The sequence below is a fragment of the Microtus oregoni genome, unplaced genomic scaffold (assembly GCF_018167655.1).
Source record: "Microtus oregoni isolate MIOR12 unplaced genomic scaffold, Mior012 000060F_ref0000265, whole genome shotgun sequence".
Taxonomy (NCBI): domain Eukaryota; kingdom Metazoa; phylum Chordata; class Mammalia; order Rodentia; family Cricetidae; genus Microtus; species Microtus oregoni.
The window spans coordinates 10,641,943-10,662,573 of NW_024543870.1; the positions used below are offsets into that span (position 1 = coordinate 10,641,943).

The window sequence follows — 20,631 nt, forward strand, 5'->3', positions numbered from 1 at the left end:
CAAGAATTATGTTAAGGAAAATACTACTTTGTTTTACAAAAAAAACCCTCAGGGAGCTGGAATGATGGCTCAGCAGTTAAGAGCACTTGCTGCTCTTCAAGTTGATGAGGGTTTGGTTCCCAGCACACCCATGGTGGCTTACAACTGCCTATAACTCCAGTTCCAAGAGACCTAATGCTGTCTTCTGGGTTTTTGAGGACACTGCACACACACGGTACACATACACACAAATAGGCAAAACACATATACACATAAAATAGTAAAATAAAAATTAAGAGGTAAAATTTCCAACATGATGAAAAATATAAACTTTATACGAAATTGAGAGTTTTGACAAACAAACAAACAAAAAACCAGATCAACTTTGCAGCATTTACCTGTGGTTTCTGAATGTTCATCAACTTCCTCAGGCAGAGCATTGAGAAGCCCAGGGGTGACGCTAAGCAACAGACACACAGATGCCCAGAAGGCACGTTCTTTCTTCATCATATAAGTCATTTCTGAAATACAGAACACAAACATGCTTACTAAGGAACCCATGTGGATGTGTCTGTGGACCAGTGGGACTCTCGCACACTGCTCCGAGGGAACTGAATACACATTCTGAGGTTCACCTTTGAAACACGTCCTTGAACTATTTAGAGATACAGTCACATCTGTGCAGGGTGCATTTACTAATATTCGACGGGGAGCCATCTTTTAGCCTTGAAAATACAAGCTAAAGGGAAAACGCGTAGATGTTTAAGGGATTGGTGCGGCCTCTCACGTGTGTAATCGAGACTTACATACAGGTCAGGGAGGACATGGCAGAATAATGTGTTTTAAACGCAGCCTAAGATGAATTAATAAAAACATGATTTCAGTCTAAACAGGTTACACTTTCCTCGCCACTCAGCTGCTTTTCTTTCTTTCTTTGTCAGAACTAATTCTTCCAGTAATTTTTTTTTTTTTTTTTTGGTTTGGTTAACACTCTTCAGATAGCTTCCCATTTTTTATTACCCTTTCCGTCTGCTTTGGTCCCCCTTTGGGAAAGGAAGCATTTTCACGGTTCTCCCTCTTGGTTCTTGTGGTTTTTGTTTTATAGCCCACGTCTTAGCCAGGTTTTCTGTGAGGTAAGCAGGCAGTCACAGACGTGCCCCTCATCCCAGCCACTCCCTTCTTCAACCCCTCGGTTCACCTTTCCCCAGCTTACGGAGAAGCCAGGAGCCAACACTTTTGCACCCTGAGGGAAATGAATTCCTGCAGGAAGTGAGACATTTCCTGTTTCAAACTGATTTAAAGATCTAGATCTAAAAAGGAAAAGAAGTTGAAAAACACGTAGCTTAAAAAAATATGACTTCCTCTTTGCCCTCAAAGGTGAAAGGAAACGAGGACCACGGGATGTTGATGCTTTAGAGTCAGGAGCAAACGTGCGATCTACAGATACACCTTCATCACGGTTTTTATTGTATACGAAATTGCTTTTGTCAACTTTTACAGTTATAGAAAGATGCCTAAGACGGCATAATTTTTAAGGTCTAGAGACTTTAAAATTTAGAGATTTCTGTCATAATTCTGGAATTTGGAAAGTGCCAAATCGGGATACTGTTGAGTAGAAAAAAATAAATACAATTACATGAATGGCCTTGGAATACGTTAGTAGTAAAGTAACAAGTGCCATTTTACTTTCTGCATCATTAAAATCACTGACAAACTACAGTCTTGTTCCTCGCGACACACTGGAAACGCTAAAGCATGTCTGAATGTCAGTCAGCAGCAATGTAAGATATTTGTAGCTCATACAACAGACCACATGTTGTTACGAGATTCTGATACGCACATGTGATTACAGAGAGCCTTTCTGCTAAACTTCTAGGTTTGCGTTTACTTTTCAGACACTTTCAGAACCTTCTTTTTTTTTTTTTTTTTTTTTTTTTGGTTTTTCAAGATGGGGTTTTTCAGTATAACAGGCAGGCTGGCCTGGAACTCACAGAGATCCACCTGTCTCTGCCTCCAGAGTGCCAGGACTAAATAAAGGCGTGCGCCACCAACACCAGGGTCCTTTCAGAGACTCTTAAATTCTATTTGATTCCATGAAAAGTCATGGCAGCTGTATTTTGAATATAACATGAAGTGGGACTTTTGTCTGGGTGGTTCAGAGTACAGGCTTGGGTTGGATGCCTGCTAAACACTCAAGAATAGAGACTCTCAATCAATCACGTTGTCATATTTCAAAGCTGCAGCTTAAAATATTGCTTATATTTAGTCATTTTGTCTTGGTTTGGTTGCAAGTAGCCAAAGCTAAAAGCTTAGACGAATTAGGTCAAAATGTCATTAGCCACATTCCAGAAAAATGTAGAACTACCTAAGCCTAGAAGGGCCAATTTACGTTCATCTCAGAGACAACTCGATCCCGAGAACTGAGCACCATCAGGAGTCTCTAACTGCTTTATTCTCTGTCTCCGTCCAGCTCCTCTCAGTCCCTGCCCCATCTGCAGCATGGAATGTAGCCCTCACCATTCCTGGACACTGGGCCATAACGTTTCTTTACACACCAGGTCCAAACAGCTAGTAAATAACCCTGGCGATTCCAGTTTGTGAAAGAAAACCTTTCAGAGTAGGACCTTTAAGATGGCACATTCGGGGAACCCAAATGGATTACAAATTTCCCAAACTTGATTCAAAAGATGTGAAAGCTAGAAGGGATCTGGAGTGAGCAAGGCAATATACAGCATGGCTGATCTATTTTATGTGTACATATGCATCTATATGTCTGCAGTGCACACATGCATCTATGTCTGTAGTGCACACATGCATCTATGTCTGCAGTGCACATATGCATCTATATGTCTGTAGTGCACACATGTATCTATGTCTGCAGTGCACATATGCATCTATGTCTGCAGTGCACACATGCATCTATGTCTGTAGTGCACACATGCATCTATGTCTGTAGTGCACACATGCATCTATGTCTGTAGTGCACACATGCATCTATGTGTCTGCAGTGCACACATGCATCTATGTCTGTAGTGCACACATGCATCTATGTCTGTAGTGCACACGTGCATCTATGTCTGTAGTGCACACATGCATCTATGTCTGTAGTGCACACATGCATCTATGTCTGTAGTGCACACATGCATCTATGTCTGTAGCACACATGCATCTATGTCTGTAGAGGGATACCAGCAGGTATCTTATTTATTATACAGGATATATATTTAATCTAGTAAAAGATATATAGAAATTTAAGACCTAAATTGGCTAAAATATACCCATCTTTCCCAAAAGGAAAGATTTACTATTAATATTTACTGTTAATATTGTCATCACAATATTACTTGATGTAATCTATATATCTCCTGTAACTTCTGGGCACGCCCCAGCAGAATTTTCTTTTGTCAACATTGACAGGGAAATCCTAAAATCCATGTGGAGACTCTGGCTGTTACCATAACTAAAGCAATCACATGAAAGAGCAAGGCTGGAGGACTCACACTTTGTGATATAGGTGGATGCCTTTGCCATTTGAGCACATAAAGAGTGTGACGCATGCATAATGGAGCTGCAAGCATGTGTCCACAAAGAAGGACGAAATCAATTTAGTCCCAAAACACTGGGTACAAACGAAACCCGCCACGTTAAGTCCACAGAGCCAAACGAATGAAGAGAAAATAACAACACAGTCTCAAAGCAGAAGGATTGACAAAGGTGAATTTGGACGGTGAATTCTGACACGTGTATATGAAAATGACAGAGAAAATTCCACTCGTTTGTGTACTTAGTGTGAACCAATCATATGGAAAAACTGAAAACAACTCAAAGCTACAGTAATCGATATATGTTGGCAGCCGTATGGATTCACGGAGAACTGAGAATCATTAAACGGATCAATGTCTACAATCAACTGACAATGTCAAGGATTTTAAGACCATTCAGTAGGGAAATATTTATCTTTTCACCTGAAGATGCTGGCATGTATGGATAGCTGTGTTTCAACACAATGAGACTAGACCCTACCCTTGCATCGTAAACAAAATTACACCAAAAATAGGCCAATGACCTAAGTGGAAGAACTAAAACTTGTTATGCTTTGCAATATGACAAAAAATTTGGGATCTTATATTGGGCAAAAAATCTCTTAGAAATGACATCAAAAGCAAAAAGAACAAATGAGAAGAAAGTAAATTCATACAGTTAACATTAGAAGCATCTCCTACAAAATAGTCAGGGAAGAAAAATGCAAAGCCTACAGAGTAATAGGAAATACTTGCAAAGCATTTATCAGACACAGGACTTACAAGTAGCCAATGGAATTTTCACGTGCCCTTTGCCCATTCATGATGGGGTTTTGGCTGGCTTACAGGACATAGTATTTTTTGCCTGTTACTGTTAGCTGAGCCCAAAACCCCAGCAAGGTCATAGGCCTTGGAGGTGAAGCTAATACTGGCTAAATGGATATAATATTAAACCAACTCCTAATGGCTTCTCGCTGTATGCAGGGATCTGAGCATCTCTCAGTCCTCATAAGAGAAGCTTCTTTTTTCAGAAGATGATGATTGATACAGGCACCCATAACTGGTATGGAGAATAAGAATAGCTCTAAATGAGATAGCTGTATTGTGACCCATAGAGACCAAGGAAGTGGGAGGGGAGATTTGAAGAATGCTAGCTTTTTAATATGTTATTCATGAGAAGGCATGCTACAACCAGTAGACATTCATGGGTGTAGTCCAGCCTTTCTGCAGTGCACACATTATTTTGTCGTGTGTAAATTACCTAAGAAACTCATGTACTAATTTTGCACATGAGCCAGGCACGGTAGCACATGTCTTTAACCCCAGCACCCAGGAGGCAGAGGCAGGCAAAAGCAGGGGGGTCTTATGTGAGTTTGAGACCAGCCTGATCTACAAAGTGAGTTCCAGGACATCCAGGACTGTTACACAGAAAAACCCTGTCTCAAAAAAAAACTGCACATGTATTACAGTTTGATGCTAGTAACTTTGAGCTTCCTGGTGCATATTTTCTTTACTTTTCCCCCTTTGTTGATCTTTTAAGAAGTTTTATGGGGTAGACAGACATGGTGGCGCACACCTTTAATCCTAGCACTCAAGAGGTAGAGGCAGGCAGATCTCTATAGCCAGCCTAGTCTACATAGTGAGTTCCAGAACAGCCAGATTACACAGTAATCAAACAAACAAACAAACAAACAAAAAAAGGTTTATGATGAATATATAATCTAGTGAACACTTTCCTATGTCTAAAGGAACAGAAATTTTACTCCAGCTGATTCTTCATTTATGGTCCACCAATGAAGGCATGAGGGATAAACCTGACGGCTAGGAAGGCAGAAACATTCTGAGGAAACATCGTCCGCCTTCATGTAAGGTTCTCTTAGCAGTGTAGCTAATGCTGTTTGCTCTCTGTGTTCCTTACATCTGCCTGCACAACTCGGCTGAGCCCAGGGTCATGCCCGCCAAACCACAGCAGGCTACTTTATCAAGCCATATGCCTTTTTATTTGTGGTATCTCGATTTGGGTGAGTTAGCAGCACCCTAAGGCCACGGAAAATAAAGACAGGAAAAAACAGTATAAAACTACACCATGTGGAGAGAGACAAGTTATAAAGCCATTCTCATAAATGGTTCATTTTTTTCTATATTTTCAGGATTTGGGGGTTTTGGTTTTGTCTTCTGTTGTTGCTGCTGCTGTGGTTGGAGACAGGATCGCTTGGCCAGTCTTTTCCATGTTTTGAATTTAACTGTATGTAAGCAGTATTCTCAAGCGGAAACTCTAACACATCTATAATAACTAGGTGCTGAAAATAAATTGTTGTTTAAAGCTTTTTTTTATGAGACTATCAAGTCACATTCTCTAGTGGAGGAGGAACGGCTCGGTCTCAGGAAGAAGTTTGTGAACCAGATTTGCCATCTCAGGAAGAGTATTTTCTGAAAATATACATTGTAGGAATGCAAATGTTTGGGTGAATCTCCAGGGGAAAGCATGGCTGAGAAGCCACACGTTTACAGCATACCACAGACTGGTGCGTCCACACAGCCCTCGCTTATCTCCTTGCTAACTTCCCTGGGAGCCACATTCCTCGTGCGCAGGGGCTGTAAGCAAGATGTGAGCACCGGGCTCCTTTATGACTAAAATTTAAACAAAGCTAGAACAGGACTCTGGATATAAGATATGGGTAAACGTTAATTTCAAAAATGGTATTAGAAGCGCAAAGACGTGTAACTATAAAAGATTGTACATTTTTGTAATGATTTAACGTTTTCAGAGAGATTTCCTACCTGCCAGGTTGTTTGACGATAACACTATGCAACCACCTGGGCAGGCTTACTGAATTATGTTTGCTAAGCATCATTTCCTTTCTAATATCTAACGCCTAGGTGACTAGGAAGTGACAGAAGCAGAGGGGGTCCTGGACCGCATTTGCCGCCCCATTTGCCTGCAACATTCTTAAAAGAACTAACATGGGGCTGGAGAGAAGGCTCAGAGGTTAAGAGCACTGGCTGCTCTTCCAGAGGTCCTGAGTTCAATTCCCAGCAACCACATGGTGGCTCACAACCATCTGTAATGAGATCTGGTGCCCTCTTCTGGCCTGCAGGCAGACATAGAAGCTGAACACTGTGTACATAATAAATAAGTAAATCTTAAAAAAAAAAAAAAAAAAAAAGCACTAACATGTATGGAATGGGCATCAAATTTTAACAGGAAAATAGAAAACTAACAAACGCATTATTTAGATCTCTATTTACTTCTATTGAAGCATTATCTTAACTGCCTCTTGCGAAAGAGACTTAGGCAGTCTCTGCTACAACAGGATAAAACCAGCTTTCTACGCTATGCTAATCCTATAAGTAAAATTTATTAAATTACATAAATTATATAGCGGTTATTGTCATCATCTGTAATACTGAATATTGCTCAAATGTTTTATTCTTCTCAGTTAAACTCTATTTTATTAGCAATTATATTTATTAATGAAAGGTATTTCCCATCACTCTATCCACATATACACAGAAATTCAAGTTTCAGCCCAGTTCTAAACTAACCATATTAATAAAAAAAAAAAAGAAAGAAAGAAATCTGAAATTTGCATCTTCCACGTAGAAATGCTGTTAGAAGTTTGCCCAATGATAAAATCCGAATAAACAGATGAGACTGAGCCAGATAAAAAGAATGTCTTTGAAAGTGTGCCACGGATCCTATTTCCCTTGTTCCCTAAACTTCGGGGGTAACAGGAACCGTAAATTCACACATTAAAGAATCAGCTAAAGAGAAGAAAAAATGGAAAGAGCGAATCCTAACGTGTCTGAGCCTCTTCTAAGCCCCTCCCCGTCACCAGCTTTTGCTTTGTGCGGTTGTGCTGAGCTCTTTTTGATGGAAGCTGGAGGTGCGGGAGCCACCGCTTGTCAATTAAATCAGAACAGTGGTGAGGCAGACAGCAGCTCCCGCTACTGAGCGCTTAGCGTCCCCTTGACACTCTCATTTCTATCCTGCACTCTTGGTAAGGAAAAAGAAAACCATCTCATCGCTGTTTTATACAGGAAACAAATCCTGGTTCAAAATAAGGGAATGGATTGTCAAATATTTCCTTGAATCTAACAGTGTAGGAGACTTTAAATATTCTTGTAGGTATGTTTGCAAATTATTGGATTTGTTTTAGTGAAAGTGTGAAATAAAAATCTAAGAAGAGAAGGAAAGTCATTAATTTGCGGGCTGCTGGTCCCGACGAGGAGGTACAAATGCAAGTAAGCGGTCTGGGAAGAACGGGAACTGGGCCAGTTGAGGGTGGCTTTCCTTTGCTGTCGTTCCAGACCAGACGACCTAGCTTGAGACTCATCTTCACTGGTAACAACAAAGGGGTTCTATGGCTGAAGCCACAGATGCTGTCCAGTACTCTAGGCTGTCATAACACAGTCCCACACAGAGAGCAGCTTACACAGCAGGGACGTTTCCCACTGTAGACTGCTGTGTCCTGGACTAATGCCGGTCAGTCTGGTTCCTGGAGAGGGCTCTCTCTGGCTTGCAAAGGGCTGCTCTCTTACATCTTCATTTGGCGTCTTCTCTGTGTGTGCACCTTCATCTTACCACAAGGCCATCAACCCCAGTGGATGAGAAACACAACCTGCCTTCTATTGAACTATAATTACCTCCTAAAACACAACTCCTCAAATATCCTCACACTTGAGACCAGGCTCCAGCATGCAGCTCTGGGGAGAGCATAGGTCAGTCTATAGCAGGGATCTGTGGTGGTCTGGAGCCACGGATACATCACCAGACACAGAGTCTATTTTTCTCAAACCAGTTCTTTTTCCAAGTTCTGATTATTCCTGCACTATGAAACCAAAGTTTATTACATGACTACGAAGATGTAGAAATCACAGGTGTAAATGGTATCATCCCTCTCTAGTTTGCCTACATTATCATCCCATTTCATCTCCCTGTCCCTTCTCTTTCTTTTTAGTAGATACCTATATATTTCCTAAAGAGATATTTCCAGCTAAAATAAAAAAGAACTTTTGATCAATTTCCCCTGCCTGGGTCTTATGACCTCAGCATTCCTGGAATCCAGTTCCGACTTAATCTCATGAGCACGGTAGAGATAGAGCTTCATGGCCAAATTTCTCCTCAAACGTTGCCTTCTGAGAGAAGTTTGAACACAGAAGACAAATAGCTCCACGTGTATATCTGTATGTTTTTCATGCATGTGTGTATATGTGTGAGTGCCCACGTGGGGGGTTATAAGACCATGTGTGGAGAAGCCTGAGGTTAATGGTGGATGTTTCCTCAACCACTCTCCACCTTTGAGGTCCAGGAAGGGTCCTCACTGCACCCAGAGCTCACTGTTGAACTAGTTTGTCTCACCAACTTGCTGATTCCCTGATCTGCCTCCTACAGTATTTTATTACAGGCAGAGCTCCATGACCACCCAGCTTTTAGAAGGGTATAGGAGATTCAAACATTTTACTTATGTAGCAAGTGCTCTACCTGCTGAACTAGCTCTTCTGTCCTTCTGCAGGCTGCTGAGGGAGAAAAGTCACCAGCAGCCTTACCCAGCTGCTTTGTGAGACGCAACAGTGACCAGCTGGGCAATGTGTGCCTATTTGTACAACAGAGGCACGAGTTACGGGGGTGACCAACAGCTTTCTAAATGGATTTTTTTTAAGGCTCATTCCACAAGAAGAAATTCAGGCCTGGTACTATAATTCTTTCCCAGAACACATGGCTGAGGAGGTCATAGGCTCTGGGGAGAACCCACTACTATTGTTTTGCTAAGTATCAAACCACGTTTTAATACTTATTCTTACAAACATAGATTATTCGTACAGCTTTCACCCCCAAACCCAACAGAGCAGCTTCTTTGTGCTGCTATTAAAAGAGCCCAACTGCCGGGCGGTGGTGGCGCACGCCTTTAATCCCAGCACTCGGGAGGCAGAGGCAGGCGGATCTCTGTGAGTTCGAGGCCAGCCTGGTCTACAAGAGCTAGTTCCAGGACAGGAACCAAAAGCTACGGAGAAACCCTGTCTCGAAAAATTAAAAAAAAAAAAAAAAAAAAAAAAAAAAAAAAAAAAAGAGCCCAACTGGTAAAGCACAGAAAATAATTGACTATGGAGTATTCATTTTTAAATGAGATGTCTATATCGTAACGTTCCCCCACGTTCAGACAGAACTAAAGATAGTAAAACCAGAGGAAGAGTGCTGGGAAATACTGTCTTCTGGACTTGGCTCTCAAAACTGCCAGTCACTGTGACTGCACGCACAAGACCTGTACAAGATCAAACACGTGGACATTCTGGCCTGGGTAAGAACAGGACTCAGGAGGCCCCACTTGAAAGGTCTTGATAATTGACAGTTGCTGGAGATGGGAAAATCTCTTTTGTTGAGTATGGCTCATGGTAGCATAATGGTGACCTTTATGTTTAGAGGATAAATTTCCTGTGCTCAGCTTGTAAACACACAATCGTTTTTAGCTTGTATAAGCCATAAGGAAGTTGCTTTTACCTTGAATGTACCATCAACTGGCCCAAGATGGATCACTTCCTGTTGTAGTTGGGCTATTCTTAAAAAATTGATGATTATTGCAAAATATCTCACTGCCTCAGCTGTTCCTACAAGGTGATGGGTCACATGAGGAGACAGGCTAACTGCTACATTCTGGTTTTGTTTGAAACCTTTGTTTACTCAAATGACTGAGGTACCTGTTGGGCTTGCCTGCACCAGCCAAGATATGAGTTAATTTAGCCCCCCAAAATTATAACTTTATGGCTTTTGCCTTTATAATCCTTAGTTGGGGCCTTACCTAGAGAACTCTCTTTGGTCTGATCTTTACCAGTATCTTTTTACATTTAAAAAAAAAAAAAACTTAAAAAAAAAAAAAAACCTTGAGTCAGACTGTGATAGACCCACAGTAGGATGCCCAACCTCTAGTAGAGGAACATCCTTGTGCATACTGGTAACCGTAACTAGACTCAATGATTTATGGGAAGGTTTGTAGAAGAGAGGGGGGATTGATTTGATAAAAGAGAGAGACAGAAAGAAAAGAAAAGAAGAGAAGAGGAAAAAACATTATATAATTGTATGAAACTACAAAAATTTGTGCTACCATTTTATCTCTAGAAAAGAAAGAGGAAGGGTGGGGGAGATGAGAGTTGACTTTTCAAACTGGCAAGTAAGTAGTCCTGAACTTTTAAAACTGTGAAGGTCTGATGTTTTCTCTTCTTAAGATGAGGCTTTAACAACTCCACTTTAAATGGTTTCTGGGCTGTTGTGAACCCAACCAATCAATTCGTGGTAATGTTCGTCTTTAAATTTCAGTCATCCTTCCCATTAGCCACTTGAATTAGACTCACAGCTGAATTTTATCAACTGAATAGCGACTCAAGACAAAAGAGGCAGGCCTTCGGGAAGTGTTGGATAGGAGAGAACACATAGATGGTTTACGACGTAATCAATAAGTCATACGTTATCCTACACATGAAGGTTTGTTGTTCAGAAATACCTACAACTCTTCAAAAATACCAAAATTATACAAAGAACTAAATGTTACAAAAACATCTAAATATACACTCACGTAATTAAGCCATGTTGATTTTCAAGCTTGTAACCATTACTAAATACAGCGACCCCTTTTACTCACTAAATGCTACATCCTATGAAGATCACCCGACAGAGACTAGCTTATGTCTACTGAAAGAACAAATCCTTACTCTGTGCTCATCATGGTGATCTGTGATGGATTTAGATGACAGCCCACGATACTCTCTGCTAGGGCGGGGCTCCTCAACCTGCCTGACGCTGTCACCCTTTATGCTCCTCCTGCTTTGATGACCCCCAACCAGAAAACCATTTCATTGCGACTTCATAACTGTAACTTTGTTCCTGTTATAAATCGTCATGTAAAAATCTGATCTGTGACCCCCCCAAGGGGTCTCGACCCACAGGCTGAGAACCCCTGGTTGGGAAGGGGTGGGATCTATGAGTGTGTGTTTTATCTTGTTGGGTTGAAGATTTGGGTGCTTTTTAAAATTACCCTTCCTCTAAGTGCCCTGTCCGAGAAGGTCCAGCCGAAGTCACCTTTGCCTGGTTCCACAGATGTCGCCCGTGTGACTCCACAGCTGTCCTAAGATATGAAGATGGCTCTACCTATACTGGTTCGCTGTAAATGGTGGGGATGCTCGGGAAGGAGCCTGAATTCACACTGATGTGGCCACTCTTGAAATACCCCACCTCTGTGTTGGAGGCGCTAAGTAAGGGCTAATCGCTAGCCTCATGGACTTAAGCTTGTGTCTGGTGCGGTTGTTTTCCTTTGGGGAACACAATACAACCTGGCAACTGCTGCTTGTGTGTCGTGAACAAGCTATTTTAGTCGGAAGATATTTAAGGTGAGGAGACAATTAATACCATATAGTTCACAAAGCCCAGAGAGCATCCTATTTTCTTTTGTGGTGTTCGAGCCAGGGATGTGGCACAGAAGATAAAGGCACTTGTTGCACAGACACTGCAATCTAATTTTATCTCTGCACTTATGCAAAGGTGGGAGGAGAAACTAACCCCGTAAGGCGATCATATTTTTAAAGATTCCCCAGACCAAAACTTAAATACGGGGAGTAATGAAACAAACCATTTTGGACCTGAGGAGTGACTATTAGAACATGGAGTGATTTAACACAAACAGAAATGAAAACTCACAAATACACACACACACAACCCTCCCAAAGTAGTCCCTGGCTCTGAGTAATCAATTTACTGAAAGATTGGCCAATCCAATAGCGCAACTCCTTTTGGATTTGACTCTAGTTACAGGGAGCTGTAATTTTCCCAGAAATTGCTCAATATAAAACTTCCTGATGATGTAATAGATTCATTTCACTGACATTTAAAGTAGTTGACACAAATGGTTTCATAAAACAAAAAATTCTCTTGAAATAAAGATGCTAAAATCTTTAGACTGTATGACTCTAACTTCTTATTCATAATAATATAAAAAGCAAAAATGACCTGGTCTGTGGTGGTGCACACCTTTAATCCTGGCACTCAAGAGGCAGAGGCAGGCAGATCTCTGAGTTTGTGGCCAGCCTAGTCTACAGAGTTGAGTTCCAGGACATTTAGGGCTACACAGAGAAACCCTGTCTCAACTCCTGCCCCAAAATAAGGAAAACTAGAAATAATCTCATGGGAAAGGAATAACAATAGCAGGCAGAAAAAGAATATTCTAATGTTATGACAAAATAGCATGGACAAACGAAGATCGTTAAGAAGATTAAAAACTTCAATGAAGGTAACGTTATTCAGTACGTGCTGCTAGAGATGAAAGAACTCATAAGTTATCTGAAATAGTCGGCATATTTTATAAATAAACGAAAACTTAGAAACCAATGGCGCGGGGCAGCTATCTGAACCACAGCATCACTTCACAACAGTTGGCTGGGCTCACTATATATCAGGCTGTTATCACCTGGCAGCGATCTTCCAATCTGTTTCTCGGGGGCTAGAATTAGGTGTACCACTGCGTCTGGCCTATCTTCTCTCTCTGCGGTTGCGCTGAGAACACGGGCTAGGAACCAGTGAGGCTGGGCCGGTAAATCGGCTGTTCTGAGAACGTGCTTGCTAGAGGCCAGGAATGCCAATGCAGAGGACCGGTTCCTGTTTCCGTGGTCTCTGAAACCAGCGAGCGTTGCCTAGGGGCGTTAGAGACCGCGACACGGAGACAGCGAAAGGCACCTGGACACTTTGTGCGTGGGCCAGCCAGACTGACCAGCACGCACCCCCCTCCTGGATTCCTTACCTTGGTGAGTCGATGGTCCTCAAAACAGATCCAGGGATGAGGTTTCAAAATTATACCGTCTTCAGAAGAAATCCGGAGGCCAGCCCCCAAAATGACACAGTCTAGAAATAATACGGCTTAGGAGGTCTTGATTGGGTTCAGTTTTCCTGCCAGTTAAAGAAATAAAAGGCAGAAAAAAATCTGAAATGCAACAGATTTTTTGACAGACACGGCAGTTGAAGGAAGGCGTCTGTGAGGGTGAAGAAACAGGCACGCAGCAGCCACGCCGAGAAAAAGACCCTCTGCTAAGCAGAGAGAGTACCCCGGCCGCGGAAAACCCAGTCTAAGCAGAGAGAGTACTCCAGCAGCCGGAAACCCGGTCTCCTCTGAAGGCCTGGGGTTTTAAAGGCTCAGAAGAGCCTTCCTCCCCCAACTTCAGGGCTGATCAGTTTGAAGACAGATAGGATGGCTGATTGGTCTGAAAAGATGTGTGACCTGTCCTCCTCAGGCCTTGAACTTGGGCCAGTTCCTCAGCGGGGATTCGTAGCTTGAGGCTTGAGGCTTGAGGCTCAAGCTAGGAGGCTGAGAAAGAAACTGGCCACCTTTCCTACCTGGTGGTGACTCTTCTCCCAATCTGTCTGCCTACCGGGAAGTTAATTCCTGATCGCTCACCCTGACAGACAAAAGTACCAGTTCTGGTAAAAAAAAAAAAAAAAAAAAAAGCGGAGAAGAGCAGCAACACCTACACCTAGAGCTTGCTGTGAGTGTAGCGAAGAAGACTTGTCCCCGTGCCTCCCCTGCCGCCAAGGCCCTGCGGAAACTATGGCAACTGTTGGGTTGACTGCCCTCTCTGCCTCGCCAAGATAATTTTTCTAAGTCCCTCCTCCACAGGAAAGTCTCTTTGACCTTCTGGGTCTGGTGGCTGAAGGCTGCTGTGACATTTCCCTGGGTGGCAACTGAAGACTTAACACTGCCCTGTGTGGCTGCCAACCACTGGCAACCAGCAAAGCCAGTGACGCTACCATACTGTCCTGGTGGCAGGTAACTCTCTCTCTCATCCCTAAATTGATGTAGAGGCCATTTGGTTTACACTTCCTGTTGAAATTTATCCTCCTCAGATCTTGGTGTTTTGATGGATGCCCAAACCCTAGCTCTATCGGTTGGGGAGCAGCAAGCTGACCCGAGCCAGCTCCTCCCTCAAGACCATTTCCTACTTAAAATCAGGCCTTGCCTTTTCTAGAGTTCGGGTCTCTGGCTGGGAAGGGGAATTCACACACAGGTTTACCCCCACTGACAGGCTTCATGCTGAGAAAGATAAACTCACAAAACAGACTTCAGTGGAAAAAAAAAAAACAAACTCAAGCTATTCTGTTGCTCTTACTGAAAATTTGATTGTTACCGTCCCTTATTTGAGAAGAACTGGTTTTTGGGTGACTTTTCTCAGTAAGCAAGTACCTGTGTCTCATGGTAAATGATTAGATCTTTCCAGATAAAAAGAAAAGGTATTAGGTCTACAGAGGGAGACAGGGCTACACAGAGAAATCCTGTCTCAAAAAAAAAAAAAAAAAAAAGAAAGGAATGAAGAAAGAAAAATAGGAAGGAAGAAGAGAAGAAAACGTTTAAAGCTTATGCACGTTGTAAAGGTCTGAGGAAGGGATTGAAGGCATGTGAGATGAATCTTAAAGACGACACACGGTGCTGAGACGTCACAGATCACTCGGTGGAGTCCTGATACGTTAACCCAGCCTTGATAAAACACTGGCTACCAAACCTTTTTTTAAAAAAAATCATCATAGTCACAGGCTGAAAATTTTTAATTTCCTGTGGTTGTTTCCTAAATATAGACTTAAAAGTGCTTCTCATTCCCTGCCAAGAAATATCCAAGAAATATCTGTCTTATTACAGATAAATAAATGTTCATGCTCTTATTATGCCGGTCACTTTTCAAGTTTGCTTTGCTGTGGTCCAGAGATGTGCGTCTACTCCCACCACTATGTTAACTGCTTTCCCAACAGTGAGTACTTCAGCGTAGATTACAGAGAGTGGTCCTGCTAACACCTAAAGCTCTTATCTCTTTTTGTAAACTTAAAACAATTCACGTAACCATCAGAGGGTCGTCAGTGATAGGTCACCTACTCTGGGATCCCTTGCCATTCATTGTTAAACCAATGTGATTGCTCCCTGTGTCTCTCTCTTCAGGCTCCCCCTCAGCTAAACCAGATCCTGCCACCACCCCCACCCCCACCCCATCCTGGCCTTTGACTCAAATTCCGGCCTTCCTGGACTGCCACGGCAACCCTCCCCAGCTAAGAAGCAGCTTCAGAAGAGAGACACTACATCACTCCTTATCATCAACAAAAGGCTGGACCATGAGTTCTCACAGCTGTCCAAATAGACAGAAATGAGCTCAAGCTGGACTAGAGGGGGCTTTCTGGAGACTAGATAAAAGACAGCATTCCTCAGGAACTTTGGAAACCAGTTCCCGTCTGCCAAAGTTGTCTTTTCTCTTACCTCTGGCAGAAGAGACATATGGCTCCATTGAGCCATACGTGGCTGCATATCAAAGCCATGCCAGCCTCCGGGCTTTCTCAATCCCTATTCATAAGTGCTTGTTATACATTTCAAAGGCCCCACACCACTCTCCTGGCCTCGCTTCCCAGCTACCCACTCTCTTTACATCGTCAGATTCTGACTATTCTCTTTCTGGTTATCACTGACTAGCTCTTATTCCTATACCCCCACTATGTTCTCTCTCTCTCTCTCTCTCTCCCTCCCTCCCTGTTCTTCTCTCCTCCTCTCCCGCTTCCCTGGCCCTGACCACATCCAGTCTGCTGGCCATGGTCTTTCTACATCTTTTTCTCTGTGCTCTGGACTCCTCCAGATGTCTCTGGCTGTTCTCACTCTCGTTGTCTACAATAAAAAGCTTAACCGTATCATGGAGCCATCACGCCAGCACTTTCCCTACTGCATCTCCTCGTATACAAGAATTAAAGCCATGAACCTTTGAAAACAGGCTCAGAACTCAATGCTCAAAGCGCATGCAAGCTGTTAGATGGTGTTAGATTGTGTAAGGCAGCTGTAGAGAGGCAGGCGGAGGAGAGAGAGAGAGGCTCAGTCTGACCTTAGGTAAGACCATGTTTATTCACCGCGAGGAAGCTCTTTATCACTCACGTGTGCAGATGACCAAAATGACCAGAAGAAGATGGGATGCGGCCCCTTACAGGGGCGGAAATGACTTCCGTAGTCCACAAGGGAAGCTGGGAAGTGTAGTCTTTGAGCAGGAAACTATCATTGCTAACTCTGAGAGGATATTTAAAAATTAAGGGCAGGGGAGTCATAACTGTTTTCTGCTGAGGAAGGTTTTTGTTGGAGTGGGTGGTTCGAGGCTCATTGAAAAGGGGGTCTTCTGGTCGCACGGCAAGGGGAGTCTTAATTTGATCAGCTGCAAGGGACCATGAAATTGTCATCCTGCATTACTGAAGAGACTTGAAGAAGTATTACTAATTATTATTAGAAGGTTGTAAACAGATTGTTTTGTTTACAGAGTAAACTGAGGGGTTTTCTGGAAGGTTGAGGAAGGAAAAGCAGAGGGGCCAGTGAGAGAAAGTGGACAGACAGTTGACTCGGGGTCACAGTGACTGGTCCTATTGCCAGAGCTGTTGCACCTGAATGAGCTAGCAGAACTAGCAGGGGGCTACAGAGCATCCAAGGAGGAGAAGAGGAAAAGATAGAAGACTGATGTAAAGACTTGTATCTGACATGGGAGGGAAGGGATAAAGATTCACTTTTAGCCAGAGTTTCTCCACAGCGTCTACAGGGTCTCTTAGCAAATGAATCAGGAATGAATGAAACTGTTCTGTTACAGGGTGAGGGTACTGAGAGAGCTTAGATGGGACGTTCTGTTTGGGTAGAGGGTGAAGTTCAGTAAGCAAAACATTATAAAGGCAGAGTAAAAACATAAGTGTGAGGATAATAAAGAGGAAAGCAGTTATCCAAGGGAGAGCCAGAACAGAGCGAACCGGAAGCCATACACAGGAGGCTTGTTGTAGAATTTTTTTTCTGGTCCCTGTCTCTAAGCTCCATCTCCAACCACTTAGGATGTGTTAGCCTGGAAGCATCCTATTCACAGAGAACACAAATCCATCCCAGCGGTCAGATCAGGTCCTTTATAATTGTGGAGTACGGCAGCAGTCAAAGAGCTGAGCTGGTCCTGATGGATGCTAACCATCGGAGACAGGGATTAACTGATGGATGCAAAGGAGGCTTCAGTTCAGCTGCTTTACCTCTGAGTCCCCAAAGCAATGTTCAGTGTGACAAGAAGAAAGATGAGTTGGATGGCCCGTGGCCCCTTAGTCCCCTTAGAGAGGTCACCCAAACTGCTTTTAGGGTTTGGGGGCATCTCAATAACTGCTTCTAGGCTGACAGAAGGGCAAAGAGGGGTACAGCAGTTAGTATGCCTCAGAAGAGGGTCCATCCAAGCAGCTGTGTTAAAACTTAAATAGTTAGCAAAGATCCAGAACGTGGCAGGAAGTAACAATGGTGCAAGTTTATGGGGGACATTTAGACAAAGTTAGTTACACGAGGACAACTTTTACATCAAGATTAACACGAATTGACATTTAACATCAGGTTAAATGCAATGGTACTAGTGGATGGACCATGCACCAGATCCGTGGAAGAATAAGGTAACAAGGTAACCGTAATCAGTCATTTGTTACATCAGACTCCTGCACAGGAAGCAAGCACCTGGGAGCCCTGTAAAAGCAGTCAGCTAATGCAACTAACACCTGTAATGGAGCGAGTTATTAGTTGATTAAACACTGCTGCTGCTAAAACAGTGGCATGTAGAACTAACCCCTTACTTCCTTATCAGTGACTCGGCCTTCCTTCCTCCCCATCACCCACTGGGATTACACATCAACAGTACAGAAATGTATGGATGCCTTAATTCTCCACATCGGTCCGTAACTCCTTATTTATAAGAAACTGATAATGATGGAAAGGACACATATTAACTAACTTGCTGGTAAAGAGCCTATCGAAATTATTGTGCCGTTAAATAAGATGCAGGTTTATTATTTGTTCCACACTGATGATAATTGGCAGGTGGCATGGGCATGTTACTCGGGACCTATAGATAATCATTATCCCAAAGATTACTTTTTTTAAAAATATTTATTTATTTACTTATTATGTATACAGTGTTCTGTCTGTGTGTATGCCTGCAGGCCAGAAGAGGGCACCAGACCTCATTACAGATGGTTGTGAGCCACCATGTGGTTGCTGGGAATTGAACTCAGGACCTTTGGAAGAGCAGGCAATGCTCTTAACCGCTGAGCCATCTCTCCAGCCCCCAAAGATTACTTTTGAAGTTTCCCCATGCACATTACCTGGAATTACACATCTAAAAACCCCATAAACAATGCTTATTAGTGTTTTACAGATCGTTCTTCAAAGGACTAGGAGCATATGTCTTATATACAAATGCTACATCAGCCATAAAAAAGATTGTACCCACGCCCAGTTGTCCACGCAACAGTCTGAACTCCCCGTGATCAATCAGCTCTTATCAGATGTCTCTCAGTCACTGGATATTTTAACTGAACTCCCTGTGATCAATCAGCTCTTATCAGATGTCTCTCGGTCACTGGATATTTTAACTGCAAGCTGTGCTCAAACTGCTTCTCTTTTAGAAGCTGCAAGACTTACACCCCCACTACTAACGTCGTCTCACAGCGAGTCCCCTCCCTTGAGACGTCTATCGGACAATGAGCCCAATCTTTCTGTATAGCCCATATTCGTGCTCATTCCAATCAGCCAGTGTTCAAGCCGAGGACATGAGCCGGCCTCCTCCTTGCTCCTCAAGCTTTCTTTTGGGGCTGCTCAGAGATCTCAACACCCTTCACCAGCAAGCTCTTCTTTTACAGCACTGCCACCTGCTGGTGGAATTCCTTAATTGATCCTCGAGAGTTAAAGGCTATTGCCATTTGGCAAACAGGTATCTCTCAGACTTTGGCTGTTCGAATATATCCATGTAACAGTTGATGCTTTCTCTGACACTTTGTTGCTTCTGTTCACAGGGGTGAATCAACCTCGGATGCCATTAATCATTTATCGCGCACCTTCTTCTTTCTAGGATGCTCATTACAACTAAAATCTGATAGGGGTCCTGCATAGACAAGCAAATGCTTTAAGGAATTTTACAACTCAGGAAATATTATCATGTTACAGGAATCCCTTACAATCTGCAGGGCCACACTATCATGGAAACACCATCAAACACTTAGATGGCAATTTTTTAATAAAAAGGGGGCACACACACCTACCTAAATCCCCACGTACTTTGCTATTTAGTTATGCTAACCTTAAGCTTCCTCCCTCTGAAAGATGTTGCCCTAAAGGAGTCACAGCCTAAAGTATATGTTGAATGAAAAAAATCTAAAAATTAACCAATGGAAAGTACCAGATGTTTTTCTCAAGGTTATGCTATGTCTTCCCAGAACATGAACAAAGTCCCAGATGGCTCCCACTCTGATAGATCTGCCCAGGGCAGCGTCCTGCAGACCATTGGTCAACTATAACATCTGAAGATAGCTGAAAAGCCAATCAAGAAGAGATATCCAAGGAAGAATCAGTCAGTGACTTGAGGAGGCAACAAAGTTCCTAGCACAACTGACCCAAAACGATGCTATGCTTACTGACTGCACTACATGTGGTCGGAGGTGGAGCAGGTATACAAGGCACACCTGGGGTAGGAGATGTCACCATAAAGACAATCCTTGCCGGGATGAGGATTGTTTTTATGCTTTCTTATAACAAGTCCCAGGAATAATTACTGAACTACAAAGAGAGGTCTCAAAAATGACTCCTCTGTTTACTAAAACTACTAGTATTCTAGCAAAAACACTAGCAGAATTTAATCAAGAGATGGTCAAGTGAGAGCCACGGTTTATTTTACAAAATAGAGCTTCTGTGGACTATTTGTTGATCAAGTAGAATCTTAGTTGTCAACAATTTCCTGGACTGTGTTACAGCGCACAACGCCTGTCTGCGCTCTATGCGCTATCATACAGTTCGCGAGCTGGAGGTTGAAACACACAAACACACACAGACAGACAGACAGACAGAGAGACAGAGACGTCTCTCTAGTCACTTGTAAGAAGCCCTTTATTCAATAGCACCACGGAGGCTTATATACCCAACAGTCAGGTGGGCCAACAGGTGAAAACCTTATCCTCTGATCCTCAAGGCCAAGGCAACAACGTGCTCGTGAAGCAGAACTGGTAAACAACTTTGACACAGCTTTCAGTAACTCAAATCAGAAGGAAAGTAAAGATCTCTAGCAGGCAAGAGCAGCTGGAGGCCAGGAC

General features: G+C 42.9%; 1 protein-coding gene across 4 annotated transcripts in view; it reads right to left on the reverse strand.

The window, feature by feature from the left end:
* Tfpi (tissue factor pathway inhibitor) overlaps positions 1–16,438 on the reverse strand; it is a 42,597-nt gene extending 26,159 nt beyond the window's left edge. For 2 of the 4 annotated variants that reach the window (XM_041639792.1, XM_041639796.1), the window contains exons 1-3: positions 16,383–16,438; positions 13,283–13,428; positions 378–500 (exon numbers count right to left, since the gene is read on the reverse strand). In XM_041639792.1, the coding sequence (XP_041495726.1) occupies positions 378–498 (121 nt within the window). In that variant the 5' untranslated portion in view covers positions 499–500; positions 13,283–13,428; positions 16,383–16,438. Of the gene's footprint in view, positions 1–377; positions 501–13,282; positions 13,429–14,007; positions 14,084–16,382 lie in introns of those variants that run through there. The other 2 variants (XM_041639795.1, XM_041639793.1) reach the window with 2 other exon arrangements.
* Positions 16,439–20,631: the final 4,193 nt, after the last annotated feature.